At 44.1% G+C, this 16873-nt stretch overlaps 1 protein-coding gene across 3 annotated transcripts in view; it reads right to left on the reverse strand.

Moving 5' to 3' along the window:
- The window catches only part of afg1lb (AFG1 like ATPase b), a 223421-nt gene that overhangs the window by 24088 nt on the left and 182460 nt on the right, over positions 1–16873 (reverse strand). For all 3 annotated transcript variants that reach the window (XM_038799216.1, XM_038799213.1, XM_038799214.1), the window contains 2 exons: positions 16553–16623; positions 16195–16295 (listed from right to left, as the gene is read on the reverse strand). In XM_038799216.1, coding sequence (XP_038655144.1) covers positions 16195–16295; positions 16553–16623 — 172 coding nt within the window. The remainder of the gene's footprint in view (positions 1–16194; positions 16296–16552; positions 16624–16873) is intronic.

Raw genomic sequence — 16873 nt, forward strand, 5'->3', positions numbered from 1 at the left:
TTTTCGACCAGTCTGCCATGTGGGATCTTGTCAAATGCCATGCTAAAATCTATCTGGACAATATCCACTGCATTATCGTTCCCAATCTTGTTACGGCCTCAAAAAATGTTATTAAGGTGGTAAGATCGTCCCCTAGCATGGTGGTGGCACAGTGGCTAGCACTGGTGCCTCACAGCACCATGGACCTGAGTTCCATTCCAACCTCAGATGACTTTGTATGGAGTTTGCACATTCTCACGATGTCTGCGTGGGTTTCCTCCGGGTGCTCCGGTTTCCTCCCACGTTCCAAAAATGTGCAGGTTAGGTGGATTAGCCATGCTAAATTGTCTCTTAGTGTCTAAAGGTAGGTGGTGTTGGGGGATGGGGCGGGGGACTGGGCCTCGATGGGTTGTTCTTTCTGAGGTTCGCTGCAGACTCAAGTAGGCCACTGTGCCGCCCTGGGTTCAGTGCAGACTAAATGGGCCAAAAGGCCTCCTTCTGCATGTAGGGATTCATTGAAAAACAAGCTGACTAACCCTGGTCAAACTGTGCCTTTCTAAGTGACAGTTTATCCTGTCTCTCAGAATTGTTTCCAATGATTTACCCACCACTGAAGGCAGACTGACTGGTCTATAGTTTTCCTATCCCTCGCACCCTTTTTAAATAATGATACAATATTCGCGGATCTTCAGTCCATTGGTACCTCAAGTGTATTGAGTCAGAATTGGAGGATGATCCTCAGAGCATCCTCTATTTCCTCTCTGGCTTCCTTCAACAGCCTGGGATACAATCCATCTGGCCCTGTTGGTTTATCCACCTTCAAAGATGCCAGTTCCTCCAGTATTTTCTCTCTCACTCTACTTATTGTAACTAATACACTCCTTTAAATAGAATGTCAGAATCATCCTTCTCCTTAGTTAAGTAAAGAGTATTATTATTATTAGACAGAGACAAAATGCTCATTGAGAACCCTGCCCACACCTTCTGAATCAACCCATAAGTCACCATGTACATCATCGATAAGCCCCACCTTTTCCTTTGTTATGCCCATGCTTTTAATGCATTAGTAAAATATCTTAGGATTTTCTTAGATTTTACCTGTCAATATTTCTTTTTTAACCCTCTCTCTGCTTTCCTAATTTCCATTTTTACTTCACCCCTTTACTTTCTCTGCTCCTCTAGACTTCCTACAGTATTAAGTCATTTGTGACAGTCTTAAGCTTTATTTTCTTGTTCTATTTTTAAAAAAATTTAGAATATCCAAATCATTTTTTCCAATTAAGAAGCAACTTAGCGTGGCCAATCCACCTACCCTGCACATTTTTTGGGTTGTGGGGCGAAACCCATGCAAACACAGGGAGAATGTGCAAACTGCACATGGATAGTGACCCAGAGCTGGGGTTGAACATGGGACCTCGCCGCCGTGAGGCAACCGTGCTAACCACTTGTGCCACCGTGCTGCCCACTTCCTGTTCTATCTTGGCCTGCATGCTTCGGGATAACCAGGGCTCTAGATTTGGCAGTACCGCCCTTTTTCTTTTAGAGGACATGTCTATACTAGAATTTCGCCTTTGATTGCCTCCTGCTGCTTTGACACAGAATTTCATTCTAATAGCTGTCTCCAGTCCACTCTTGCCAGCTCATCTCTCAGCTTTGTCACTTTTGTCTTCCCTCAATTTAGAACTTTTACTCCTTTCTAAGAGAAAACAGTTGCTTATTAACTTGAGCATATGAAGCAAGAGATTTGGGATGTTCCTCTGGAGCTGCAAGCAGAGATTGGGGCTATTTTTGGGTGAAAACTCACCTCAAGTCACTCATTCTGATTTTCCAGGTATGCCCCCTTAATTGGACTGGAGACTTGCTCTCTGGGTTCTTGAAGCTACAGGGCCAGTCAGAGATTTTTCCAATTTGAAAGGTGCAACAGACTGCAATAGTGGGTAAGTAAGGGGGAGGGCATTTCAAGATAGAGTGGCTCTCTAACTTTCTAAAACTGGGCTAAATAGCTGGCTTGAGGGCAGCACGGTGGCACAGTGGTTAGCATTGCTGCCTATGGCGCTGAGGACCTGGGATCGAATCCTGGCCCTGGGTCACTGTCTGTGTGGAGTTTGCACGTTCTCCCCGTGACTGCGTGGGTTTCGCCCCCACAACCCAAAGATGTGCAGGGTAGGTGGACTGACCATGCTAAATTGCCCCTTAATTGGAAAAAATAATTGGGCACTCTAAATTTTTTTAATTTAAAAATAAATAAATAAATAGCTGGCTTGTAATGCAGAACAATGCCAGCAGCGCGGGTTCAATTCCTGTACCGGCCTCCCCGAACAGGCGCTGGAATGCGGCGACTAGGGGCTTTTCACAGTAACTTCATTGAAGCCTATTCGTGACAATAAGCGATTATTATTAAATTATTAAAATAAAAAAAGGATCTTGGGGTGGGGGTCGGGGCGATGGTAATTCCTCGACAAAGTGACCTGTCGCTGTTCATCACCCAGGGATGCAGAGAGGACCGTTGAAAATCGCTTGTCACGAGTAAGCTTCAATGAAGTTACTGTGAAAAGCCCCTAGTCGCCACGTTCCGGCACCTGTTCGGGGAGGCTGGTACGGGAATTGAGCCGTGCTGCTGGCCTGCCTTGGTCTGCTTTAAAAGCCAGCAATTTAGCCCAGTGTGCTAAACCAGCCCCGGGCCTGCCTGGAGTGCTGGCACCCCTTCTGGAAAATCCCTGTGGTACCTTCTTTAATTGGCCTTAATAGGGTCTTAAATGAGCCGTGATGGCTAACCGCGACATCCTTCCAGGAAAATGGCCTGCAGGTGGAATGGAGTCTCTGTTGTCAACTCTGGTGAAGGCTGATATTTCAGCCCTTGGTATTGAGCAGTTCACCAGATTTCATGCAAGCTTAGAATGAGGTCAAGGATGAGAAAATGTTATACAGGTCCGTGAAGGTTTTTGAGCTTAATACCCTAGATCTCCCAGTTGAGGGTCCAAATGCATCTTTTGAGTGCCCCAATGTTTTGGTCTCTAACTTTCTTCCTGATGCATTCTAACTACTTGTGGAGACGTTCTCTACAATAAAGTTTTAAACTTAACTTTCACTAATTTAAATCTCTTTTCTTACTTTGCTGCTGGCTTTGGAGTAATATTTTTGATCTGCTATATCTATTATTATCATAATATAATCCAAGGTTTTGCATCTCCCGTCAGCTTTTGTTGCTCATTTCAAACTGCCACCGGTCACAATTTTGTATCATGTTTACCTTCAATGTGCTTGCATGTCATAGCTTTTTGCCACATTTTAAACGTTTGTTTGCAGTACTTTTCTTAGCTGACTCATAACTTGTTTTTCATACGCTCAATCCTGCTTGACCTAACCTGCCCATGTGACCAAGCCTCTCTTTTGTCAGAGAATTTTACAGCACAGAAGGAGTTTATTGTGCCTGTATTAGCTCTCTGAAAAGCTCTCCACTTTGCCCCCATGTTCTTTAAAATAATTGAACTATTTATTCACTTCTCTTTTAAAAACTATTGCGGACTCTGCTTCCACTACAATGTCTAGTAGGGCATTCCATTTCCTAACAACCCACATGTTAAAAAAATAAATCTTTCTGATCTTTCCCTTTGGCCTATTGCTCACAATATTATATTTAAGGCTTCTAATTAGAGTCATCAGCCAGTGAAAATGTTTCCTGATTTGCATTCATAATTTTCCACGCTACCATTAGAACTCCTTTTTACCTTTTTTCTAAAAGAAGCCAGGTTTCTACAAGAGGTCAGGTTTCTCTAGTCTCTCCTCATAATTAAAACTTCTCATTTTTGACAACACCAAAATAAATGTCTTAAACACCTTATCTTTCGCCATGACATTGTTCCGAAGGCACTCCGTTCCAATTCTACCTTCTAGCTTCAAACTCAGTCAAGCTGTCCTGTCACCATCTAAGCACTTTTGTCATCCTTCACAACTTGAAACTTTCAGTTACTTCTCCCAGCGCTCATTTATTTAATCAGTCCATTAATCTAGTTTTAATTTTTTATTTTACTTGTAGTTTCTTCCGTCTGAACCCCCTTTTTATTTAGTAATTAATTCACCACAAACCCTTTCGCACTCCCAAAGGCGGCTGCTTTTATTTAGTTAATTTGAGGAAAGCTCATAGTCTGAGGGTGAATTTAACTCACTCATTAGAGTAAATGTCCATCGGCATCTTGTACTTTACTGTTAGCCCACAGAGGGCTTATTAATTTAATTTGTGGGAGTGATGCTGATCCCTCACCTGAGGAAGGAGCTGTGCTCCGAAAGTTAGTGATTCAAAACAAACCTGTTGGACTTTAACCTGGTGTTGTAAGACTTTAGTGCGGCACGGTAGTACAAGTGGATAGCATTGTGGTTTCACAGAGCCAGGGTCCCAGGTTCGATTCCCCACTGGGTCAATGGCTGTGCAGAGTCTGCATGTTCTCCCTGTGTCTGCGTGGGTTTCCTCCGGGTGCTCCGGTTTCCTCCCACAGTCCAAAGACTTGCAGGTTAGGTGGATTGACCACGATAAATTACCCTGAGTGACCAAAAAAGTTAGGAGGGGTTATTGGGTTACGGGGATAGGGTGGAAGTGAGGGCTTAAGTAAGTCGGTGCAGATTCGATGGGCTGAATGGCCTACTTCTGCACTGTATGTTCTTATGTCTTATGTTCTTACTATTTTAATTAATACACTTTACTATTCCCAAGAAGCTTGACTACTGGTACTACAAGAAAATTATGAACAATTGGGGATAATTTCAACGTTTGTGAATGGTACAATAAAAGCATTGTTAACTGTGAGGAGAGCAGTGTCAAACTTCAAAGGGACATAGGCAAGTAGGTGGAATGGGCAACGGTGGCAGATGAAGTTCAATATCATAGAAGGGTGAGATGATTCATTTTGGTCAGAAGAACATGGAAAGGCAATATAAAATAAAGGATACAACTCTAAAGACAGGAGCAGAGGGACCTGGGTGTATATGTGCATCACTCATGAAAGATGGCAGGACAGATGGAGAGCAGCTAATAAAACATACAGTATCCTGGGCATTATTAATAGGGCACAGAGTACAAGAGCAAGGAGGTTATGCTTAATTCATATAACACACTAGTTAGACCTCAGCTGGAATATGGTGTACAGTTCCGGGCACCACACCAGAGGAAGGATGAGAATGCATTGGAGAGAGTGCAGAAGAGTTTTACAAGAATGGTTCCAGGATGAGAAACTTCAGTTATGTGGATCGATTGGGAAGATTGGGACTGTTCTCCTTGGAGAAGAGAAAGCCGGGAGGTGATTTGATAGTGCTGTTCAATATCATAAGGGGGTGATTTGACAGTGTGAATAGGGAGAAACTGTTCCCACTCGTAAAAGGATCAAGAACGAGAAGATACAGATTTAAAGTGATTTGTAAAAGAAGCAAATGCGATATGCAAACAAAAGTTTCGCACAGCGAGTGGTTCGGGTCTGGAATGCACTCGTTGGAAGTGTACTGAAGACAGTGATGAGTGTAGGAAGTGTAGGAATTTCAGATATATTGTATTATATGTATTTAGAACATAGAACAGTACAGCACAGTACAGGCCCTTCGGCCCACGATGTTGTGCCGACCATTTATCCTAATCCAAGGTCAACCTAACCTACACCCCTTCAATTTACTGCTGTCCATGTGCCTGTCCAAGAGTCGCTGAAATGTCCCGAATAACTCTGACTCCACCACCTCTGCTGGCAGTGCATTCCACCCACCCACCACTCTCTGTGCAAAGAACCACCTCTGACATCTCCCCTATACCTTCCTCCAATCACCTTAAAATGATGTCCCCTCGTGACAGCCATTTCCACCCTGGGGAAAAGTCTCTGGCTATCCACTCTATCCATGCCTCTCATCACCTTGTACACCTCGATCAAGTCACCTCTTTTCCTTCTTCGCTCCAGTGAGAAAAGCCCTAGCTCCCTCAACCTTTCTTCATAAGACATGCCCTGCATTCCAGACAGCATCCTGGTAAATCTCCTCTGTACCCTCTCCAAATCATCCACATCCTTCCTTTTTCTCCCTGAAATGTTTGATTTGTTGGCAAGGTTAAGTGGCATGATTGGGGCAGTTGATAATGTTAGTGGATGCTGTTGAATGCACGGCATGGAGGTCAGTCACTTATTGCATCATCCAACACTGTTGGACGATCAGCCATGATCGTGATAAGTGGCGGAGCAGGCTCAACGGGCCAAAAAGCCTTCTCCTGCTCCGATCTTTGATGTATCTATGTATTATCATATCACAGCCCAAGGAAACAGATTCCAGAGGATGAGGAGATGATGGCAGCATGGTATTGCCATTGGGCTAGCAATCGAGAGACCCAAGGTCTGGGGGCCCAGGATACAGCAGATGGTGAAATACAAATTCAATAAAACAAAATCTGGAATTAAGAGTCTAATGATGACCACAAAACTATTATCGTAAAAATCCAGTTGCTTTGCAATATCCTTCAGGCAGGGAAATCTGGCACCCTTACCTTGTCTGACCTACATGGGATTCCAGACAGACTCCATATTGAACTTCATTTCAAAGTTTCACAGATGCAGACATTGTTCAAGTTCATCCGATTTCAATGTCTCAATAGCTTAATATATTTTAAGTAATATGCTATTTTGAATGAAAGAAAAAACGAATCCTCCGAGGTACAGTTGAGGGTTAAAACCCTTAAAATAAATTGATTCAGTTACATGATGTGGGCTTCGCTGGGTGGGCCAGCATTTATTGTCCATCTCTAGTTACCCTTTAGAGTCTAGAGTGGTTCTCAACCGGGGTCCACATGGACCCTGGGGGTCCATGTAACATTACTGGGGGTCCACACAAAAAAAATACCGAATTGGGGGTCCACGGTGATATTTTAGTGGTCCATAGAGCAATTCTACTTCAGAACAATTGTTATTATTGAGAATCAAGTAGAAGAAAAAAATGTTTGTTTTCATGATGAATATTCACCTTTCTCTCTCTCTCGCACTGACAAAGGTCAAAGTGAGATTATAATCTATCTAATTTTCCTTGAGGTAAATACCCACGGTTGACCTGACGCTTATGCCACGTTTCTCCTTGACAAGTTTAATGAATGATTTAACACAGTAATCACTAGAAACTGTGTATATTTGATATGAATTGGTTATTTTTTAGAGTAATTTAATTCAATTTAGTCAGTAAAAAGTTTTTTTCATTACTTTTCATATTAGAATAAGTTTGGCAACGTACGAAAATACCGCTAATCCGTTTCCAACCCTCACGGTAAGGTAGATGGACTTTAGGATTAGTTTACCACGCATATAAGAAGCTTTTTTTTCTGTGGAATGGCTATGGGGGTCCACAAAAAAAAATTAAGAGGAAAAGGGGTCCATGGGTTAAAAAAAGTTGAGAACTCCTGCTTTAGACGGTGGTGGTGAGTTGCCTTCTTGAACTGCTGCAGTACCTGAGGTGTCACAGTGCCTATAGTCACGGTGGTGTTATGGAGGGCTCCAGGATTTTAAACGAGCAACAGTGAAGGAACGGTGATATATTTCCCAGTCGGGGTGGTGAGTGACTTGGAGGGGAACCTCCAGGTGGTGGGGTTCCCAGGTATCTGCTGCTCTTGTCCTTCTAAATGGCAGTGGTTGTGGGTTTGGAAGATGCTGCTCAAAGAACCTTGGTGAGTTCCTGCAGTGCATCTTGTAGATGGTACATGTGGCTGCCACTGTTCGTAGGTGGTGGAGGGATTGAATGTTTGTGGAAGGGGGAGCAATCAAGCGGGCTGCTTTGTCCTGGATGGTGTTGAGATTCTCGAGTGTTGTTGGGGCTACACTCATCCAGGCAAGTGGAGAGTATTCCATTAAACTCCTGACTTGTGCGTTGTTGATGGTGGACAGGCTTTTCTTTTTTCGGGGGGGGGGGGGGGGGGGGGGGGGGGGTGGTGGTCAGGAGATGAGCTACTCGCCATAGGATTCTGAGCCTTTGATCAGCTCTGGTAACCACAGTATTAATTTGGCTAGTTCAGTTCAGTTTCTGTTCAATTGTAGACCCCAGGATGTTGATTGTAGGGGATTCATCGATAGTAATGCCATTGAATCTCAAGAGGTGATGGTTAGATCTTCTCTTGTAGGAAATGGCCATCGCCTGACACTTGTGTGGTACGAATGTAACTTGCCACTTGTCAGCCCAAGCATGGATATTGTCAAGCCTGGATATTGTCCAGGTCTTGATGCATTTGGACATGGACTGTTTCATTATCCAAGGAGTTGCAAATGGTCATAGTCATATAGTCATAGATTCATACAGCTCAGATAAAGCCCTTCAGCCAATCGTGTCTGTGCCGGTCAAAATCAACCACTTAACCATTTTAATCCCATTTTCCAGCACTTGGCATATTGCCTTGTATGCCCTGGGATTGCAAATACACAGATAAATTCTTCTTAAATGATATGAGGGCCTCTGCCTCTACCAACCTTTCAGGCAGCAAATTCCAAACTCCCACCACCCTCTGAGTGAAAAGAACTCCTGCAGTGATTTCCTGGAGTGGAGATGATTGACCTCCAACCATCCCAATCATCTTCCTTTGTGTCAGGTATGACTTCCACAGGTGGAGAGTTTCCCCCCCTGATTCCCATTGATTAGGGTCCCTTGATGCTATACTCAGTTAAATGCTGCCTTGATGACAAGGGCAGTCACTCTCATTTCACCTCTGGCATTCAGCCCTTTTGTCTATGTTTGAACCAAAGCTGCAATTGATCAAGAGCTGAGTGACCCTGGCGGAACCCAAACTGAGCATCCGTGAGCAGGTAATTGCTGAGTAATTGACCGAACTGTTGATGGCTCCTTCAATCACTTTGCTGATGATGGAGAGTAGACTTGTATTGCGGTAATTAGCTAGGTTGGGTTTGTCCTGTTCCTTGTGTACAGGAAACACCTGGGCAACGTTCCACATTGCCGGGCAGATTCCAGTGTTGTACCTGTACGAAAACAGCTTGGCTAGGGGTGCGGAAAGTCTTTGAGCACAAGCCTTCAGTACTATTGCCGGGATATTGTCAGAACCCGTAGCCTTTGCAGTATCCAATGCCTTCAGTTGTTCTTGATATCACGTGGAATGAATCGTATTGGCTGAAGACTGAAATCAGCCTCTGAAGGAGACTGAGATGGATCATCCACTTGGCACTTCTGGCTGAAAATTGTTACTAATGCCTCAGCCCTGTCTTTTGCACAGATGTGCTGGGCTCCTCCCACATTAAGGATGGGGATATTTGTGGATCCTCCTCCTCCAGTGAGCTGTTTAATTATCCACCACCATTCATGGCTGGATGTGGCAGGACTGTAGAGCTTAGATCTGATGTGTTGGTTGTGGAATCGCTTAGCTCCGTCTATTATTTGTTCCTTATGCTATTTGATTCACAAGTTGTAGCTTCACCAGGTCGACACTTCATTTTTAGGCATGTCTGGTGCTGCTCCTGGCATACTCTCCTGCACTCCTCATTGAACCAGGGTTGATCCCCTGGATTGGTGGTAATCGTAGAGTGCAGATGCCGGGCCAGGAGGTTGCAGATCTGCTCCTGTTGATGGGCCACAGCGTCTATTGGATGCCCAGTCTTGAGTTGCTAGATCTGTTGGAAGTCTATCCCATTTATCACGGTGGTAATGCCGCACATCACGATGGAGGGTATCCTCAATGTGAAGACAGGACTTTGTCTCCATAAGGACTGTGTGGTGGTCAGTTCTACGGATACTGTCATGGACAGATGCATCTGCGGCAGATTGGTGAGGCTGAGGTCAAGTATGTTTTTTCCCTTCGTAGGTTCGCCATGTGCTGCATCCCAAAATAGCAGATATGTCCTCTAGGACACAGCCAGCTCAGTCTGTGGTGATACTACTAAGCCACTCTTGGTGGTGGACACCAAGAGCATATTCTGCCCCCTTGCCACCCTCAGTGCTTTCTCCAAGTGGTGTTCAACATGGAGGAGTACTGATTCATCAGCTGATGGTGGCCGGTACGTGGTAAGCAGCAGGAGGTTTCCTTGTCCATGTTTAACCTGAAGCCATGAGACTTCATGAAGTCCAGAGTTGATGTTGAGGACTCCCAAGACACATCCATCCCGACTGTATATCACTGTGCCACAGACTGCTTGGTCTGTCCTGCCAGTGAGACAGGACATACCCAGGAATGGTGATAGTGGTGTCAGGGACATTGTCTGTAAGGTATGATTCTGAGAGTCTGAATATGTCAGGTTGTTGCTTGACTAGTCGTGTGAGACAACGCTGCCAACTTTGGCAGAAGCCCCCAGATATCAGTCAGGAAGACTTTGCAGGGTTGACTGGGCTGGGTTTACCGCTCTGTGTGTTAGTGGGTTAGTGGGAGTAGGACTGCTGCAGTGATGTTTTAAAAAATCCTGGTTAGCAAGACTGCTCGGTGTTTTGGGAGCCAGAGGTACAATTAAAGCATCGTAAAACTTGGCCTAATGGGTTTTTATTTGGATTAAGAGGGCTCCCAGGGAGTAGAAATTTGGAGACAATGGGCTGGATTCTCCATTGCCTGACGCTGATATCGTAATCAGCAATCGGGCGGAGAATGGGCTCCGATGCCCAAATCGGGGCCGGTGCCAGTTTTACACCAGTCAGTCAAGCTACGCCCCGCTCCGAAATGGCACCATCGCGTTCGGCTGGCCCCCTCGCGATGCTCCGCCCCCGATGGGCCAAGTTCCCACACGCGCGGGACATGTGTGGTCTCAGCGGTCGGGAACCCAGCGTGACGGCTGCGGACTGTGTCCGGCGCCACCACACTTGGCCGGGATCCGTGCAGTTTGTTGGAGGGGGCTTTCGCGAGTGCTGGGGGGTGACCAGGGGAGGCCTGTGGGGTCACGGAAGGCGGGTCGGGTCCACGCTCAGCCGACACCATGTTGTACAGCACAACCGCTTCAGGTCGTCAGCATATGCATGTGCGGCTCGGGACCCGGACTTTCTCTGACCGTTTTCGGCGCGGGAGCTTCACCCAGCGCCTCTGCTAGCCCCTCACCGGTTCCGCAATCAGTGAGAGCTCGCCGCCCATTTTGGCGCCATAAAACGCCCATGAATTCTCCATTCGAGCCAGGACTTAGCCATTGAAACGTAGAATCCAGCCCATTGTGTTGCAGCTGGGTAAGATGGTGTAACTAATGGGAAGAGCTAGAGTACCAGGCATTTTGAAGAAAAGCTGTTTAGTTTTAGATTGGGATGTGAACACAAGTCAAACATCCGCTCCCGATACAGTTCAGTTAAAGATCTGTCTGTAGATAGACTAGCAGTTTCTTTCTAAACAGTGCAGAGAGTTAGTTTTGTGGCTGGAATGTAAGAGAAAATAAGCTGAGAGCAGCTTCTGAAGAAATACAACCAGAGTTTCGGCATTGTTCTGACAGGGTCAGGTCTCTTTCTTTAGAGAAAACTCAAAAGATCTTTTTTCCCCAAAGTGGAGTTTCAAGATATCTCTGGACAGCAAATATTCCTGAGTGCTAACTGTATTTAAAAGTGGATTTGGATCTGAGATGATTTTGTTGTTTAAGTGGAAAGAAAGATAGGAGTTAAGGGTTATTGTGTCACTGTATTGATTTGCATTGTTTAAAGTGTAATTGTAATCTATTTCCTTTGTGCTGCTAAAGATATTTTATTATTGTGTTAGTCATAAAGTTTGTTTTAATATACCATATTCCTATTTTGTGTGAAACCACTCCTGGTGTGAGGCATCCTTTCCTCACAGTCTTACAAAATTAAAATAGAATATTGGGATTTCTGTCCAGTTTCCTAGCCACTGTTGGGGTCTGATCCAGGAACGTAATGGCAGGTTCAATTGAGCATACAAGAGGGAATTAGATGATTAAAAACAATTTTCCAAGGTACGGGAAAAGACAGGGGATTGACACTACGTCATAATGCTCATTTTGGGCGCCTGTGTAGACATGGTGGGCCAAATGGCCTTCTTCTGCACCATAACAATTATGTGATTCTGTGACTCTATGAAGAAAAACTTAGTTACTAATAAATTGTACCAGTATCTAAGAGATAAATGGCGCAAACAAGCAAAATATTCACCAGCCACTCAGTTAAATTTCGACATGACTTCACACTTTATTTTCTCCATACCTGGTCAGTTCACAGACTGAGAACCACCACCACCTAGCTCCTTTATCTCCCTGGCTCTGCTCTGCGTCTCGCACTCTTTTTCATCTCCCTGGCTCTGTTTGGGCCTCGCACTCTTTTTTTTTAAACTCACTCTGGACCTCGCTTTCTTTTATCTCCCTGGCCCGGCTTTCGTTCTCGCACTCTTATCTCCCTGGCTCTGCTCTGGGTCTTGCACTCTTCTGGCTCCGCTCTGAGTTTCGTGCTCTATTACATCCCCGCCAGCACCTTGTGTCTCACGCTCTAATATCTCCCCGCCACCACTCTGGGTCTCGCGCTCTTTTATCACACCAGCTCCACTCAGGGTCTCAAATTCTTTTATCTCCCCGGCTCAGCTCTGGGTCTCATGCTCTTTTATTGGCATGGTGGCACAGTGGTGAGCACTGTTGCCTCATAGTGCCAGGAACCTGGGTTCATTTCCGGCCTTGGGTTACTGTCTGTGTGGAGTCAGCACGTTCTCCCCGTGGCTTCGTGGGTTTCCTCCGGGTGCAGGTTAGATGTGCAGGTTAGGTGGATTGGGCATGGCAAAATGCTTTTCAGTGTCATAAAGATGTGCCAGTCAGGTGGGGCTATGGGTCATTGGGATAGGATGAGGGAGTGGGCCTAAGTTGGGTGCTCTTTCAGAGGTTTGGTGTAGACTTGATGGGCCGAATGGCTGCCTTCTGCACTGTAAGAATTCTATCTCATTGGCTCCGTTCTTGTCCCATACTCTTACTCCCCAACTCCACTCTGGGTCTCACTCTTACATCTCTCCGACTCTTGGTGTGCTCCTTACACTGCTCTTAATTTTCACCTAATAAGAGGAACTTGGAAAGCTGGTTGCAAAACACACATATCCACTACAGTCAGCCTGTGTGTTGTACACAATGAAAATATATATGTCAAAAATCAATAATGTTTGAGAATCACATAAAGACTTAGTTCTTTTACATAGCTGGTGCCACTTTGTGTAACGTAATCAAAAGTATCAGTTTCCTAGAATGACAATCCAGTGCTGAACTGCCAGATGAGACACTAAACTGCCCTCTCAGGTGGACTTCCGGATCTCATGGCACTATGTTGAAGAAGTACAGCTAAGTTCTCCAGTATCCTGGTCAACATTTGTTGCTCATCGAAATCCCTGAAACAGATATTGATGTTTGTGGGACTTCTCTGTATGTAAATAGGCTACTATGTTTCCTAATTATAGCAACTCCACTTCAAAAGTATATCATTGGCTGCAAACAACTCTGAGAACCTGAGGCTGCGAAAGGCATTCTGTGCATTTTTAAAAATTCTTTCACAGTATGTGGGCAACGCCGGCTGTGTCAGCATTTGATGCCTGTCCTTAACTGCTCCAGGTGGTGAGAAGGTGCTTTCTTGGGACCGCTGCAGTCCATGTGGTGTAGGTAAACCCACTGTGCTGTTAGGAGAGGAGTTCCAGGATTTCTGACCCAGTGACAGTGAAGGAACGGCGATATATTTCCAAGCCAGGAGGATGTGAGACTTTGAGGGGAACTTACAGGTGGTGGTGCTCCCCGGCATCTGCTGCCCTTGTCCTTCTAGATGGTAGTGATCGTGGGTTTGGAAGGTGCTGCCTAAGGAGCCTTGGTGAGTCGCTGCAGGGTATCTGGTAAATTGTATATACACTGCTGCCAGTATGCGTCGGTGGTGGAGGGAGTGAATGTTTAAGGTGGTGGATGGATGTTGCTTTGTCCTGGATGATTGAGTTTCTGGAGCATTGTTGGAACTGCACTTACTCAAGTGGAGAGTGGTCCGTCTGACTTGTGTCTTGCAGATGGTGGGCATGCCTTGGGGAGTCACCACTGAAGTCGCAGCCTCTGACCTGCTCTCAAAGCTGTAGCATTTATATGGCTTGTCCACTACTGAAAGCCTTTCTCAATTTAATAGATACGGAGAGATAAGGAATGGGCTACAGAAGCACACTACAAAAATTCAAAGCCAACGAGCATGAGATGCGCAACTTTGTTGAGTGGTATTGCAAACAAGAAAGATTGATTTTTACTTACCAGGTGGAATTAAATCTTTTGACTCTAAATTATTCATTGCAGGGAAAGTACCAATATAGTTTCTACCATGACGAGAGAAACAAATCATACAAAGCTTTAAGTGCAATTCTCATTATGGCTAAAAGCTTACTTCCTTTATGAGGCTGATGTGTCAAAGTAGAAACATGTAACGCAATGAGCTTTGGCTTTTCATCAGCAGCCCACTTCAGTTAGCGCATTAGAGTTGTTCACATCATACCTTTTGTTCTCCCATAGTACTTTTTTAAAAACGAAAATGGAATGATTTTATGCATGCTCCCGTCAGCATCATTTCAACTCCAGAATTATCATTCATTTTCTTCACCTGAACATATTCTGCACTGTTCGGTGGGAAGTTGAGTCTTTTGTCTGGCTGCATTAGTTATTCTCAGTAGAAAAATCTGTGGGTTTTCGAGAAGTAAAATATACAAAGTGCTCTGGCTCTGTATGTGCTTTTAGATCAGTCATTATATTTCACCAAAATGGTTATTTATTAATCTGCCAAAAGACAGCATAAATAAGCAGAAGGTATACTGGTGATGGGGGCACATTTGCATGTTTGGGCACTAGATTGTTGGTTTTCTTCTTTCAGATCAGCCTTGTGGCATTATTATTCACTATCGCCTATAATTGAATTAATAATAATGTGGCAAAGCAGTGGCATTTCATTGTACTTGGGAGGGTGATACAGGACAATTTGAAAGACAGGTGAGAGAGGTAGAACAAGGTGAGATGTTCAAAGAAGGAGAAAGTGCCAGTGGAGTAGGGACTTAGGCCAAATGTAATCTGGTGACGCACTGCAACCACAATGGTCTTGATAGCAAGGGGTAGAAGATACAGGTGGGAGGGGGGCTTCAATAAGGGTAAAGTTGTCATCACCCTTCAACCAGGACTCTGTTAAGGCCATGATGGTGATGCAATCATCCACAACAAGGTTAAAGATGGCAAGGACCTGGTTTATAAGTGAATAGATATTCTGGAGGGAAATGTGTAGATGGGGAGTGAGAAGAGCTGCTGGCTGAGTGCACAGGGTCAGCAGTGGGAGGGATGAAATTAATGGAGCTGGAATTCACCGCATGAGCATCTTTGTTTTTCAACCTTTCAAAATCTTATCAAGATCTATTTATTTGATCAACCTTTTAATAATTCCCTGCCAGTTTGCTGTCATTCTCCCGGTGGACTGTGCTTGAGGCTCATTCTCACTGTCCCTTTACCTGTATCAAAACATGCTTTGAGGTTTTGTAACATTGAGGATTCCATACAAATGTAAGCTGTGAACAGCAGGGAAAATATAAAGCAGGTTGCTTCACTGAGGTCAGTAAATTTCAATCAGAAAAATCACAGAGTAAGACAGGTTCACAGTTGTCAAATTAAGAGTATAGTTTCAATTTTCCTCCAACTAGTCTCCTAGTTAGCAGTGAATGTAATACTAATCCTCAGTATAATATTTCTGTAATTAAATCTAATCTTTATGCAAACAGGTTTAAAGAACAGTGAAGTAAACAACGACCGTGAGCATCTTCTCCCAACTAAATGAGTGCACATTCAATGCCCAGTGTTTGTATCACTTGATGTTTCCCGTTCAGTTGCGAAAGTCGTCCCAGTTCTCACTCAGAAACAAGGCATAGGGTGAGGTTAAATTTCTTCAAGTTGGACAAACAGGAAGGGGAAGATAGGAATGAAAAAAAGGCCAAGAACTACTACCCTTTAGAACCTTTTGGAATGCAAAACAGTATGATATATCTGGTCCTGTTTTCCATTACAGCTAATTGTAATTATCTAACTCAGTCCAACTGCCCTACTTGTGTACTTTATTTCCTTTCATTGCAACGAAAAAGGTATCTCCTTCAACTTCACCACAATAAAATACATGAAATTATAAAAATGCAAAGTAAGAAATTTGTGCTCAAGATGCCAACGGCGTTTTATCTAATGGATGAGACCTCACTTGTCTCAGGAAGCATATTTTGCACATATAGTAAAGCAAAGCTGAAAGGCAGAACATCTCCTTGGCTGAAGTGACTGTACTCACTTTATCACACAGCTCTTCAAATGTGCAGTCTGCTATGGTTCCGCAAGCTTTGCTCAGTCTCAGTTCTCTGCCTTGCACTTTCAAAATCCTTGGTCTTGTTACTATGGAAACATGAACAAAGAATCAGCCTTGTCTGGATAATTACTATAAAATTCATCTCTTATACCTTGGAAAATGCATGGTTTGATGAATAATAGCACATGATTCAACACAGAAATTAGACAAAATACTGATACAATGACAACCACTTGAGTATGGCATCAACCCATATACAGCAATGGAACTTACTAATTGGTCAGTGGAGATTGGGCATTGTGTTCTAAATGTATTCTCTTTCAAGAGAAATTAACTTACGTACTATCATTTTGTTTCTGAGCCAGCTCATCAAATAGCTTATCCATGACAGCCTCCACATCAGCTTCACTTGTGCTACAGTGAAAAGAATAATGGAATATGAAATTAATAACACTTGAAGCCAACATCAAACAGCTGCCCAGGCTCGCTTAGCTTTTTGCCCATCAAAAAAGAACAGGATGTTATGCTCTAAATACAAACATTAGATTTATAATACACTTTAAAGCTTGGAATATTAACTCTCAGGTAGATGATTCTATCTTATTTGCATACACTGAAAGACTTCTGTGATTGAAACCTAAGCTAGTAATGAGGCAATACAAGC

The sequence above is a fragment of the Scyliorhinus canicula genome, chromosome 6, assembly GCF_902713615.1.
Source record: "Scyliorhinus canicula chromosome 6, sScyCan1.1, whole genome shotgun sequence".
Lineage (NCBI taxonomy): Eukaryota > Metazoa > Chordata > Chondrichthyes > Carcharhiniformes > Scyliorhinidae > Scyliorhinus > Scyliorhinus canicula.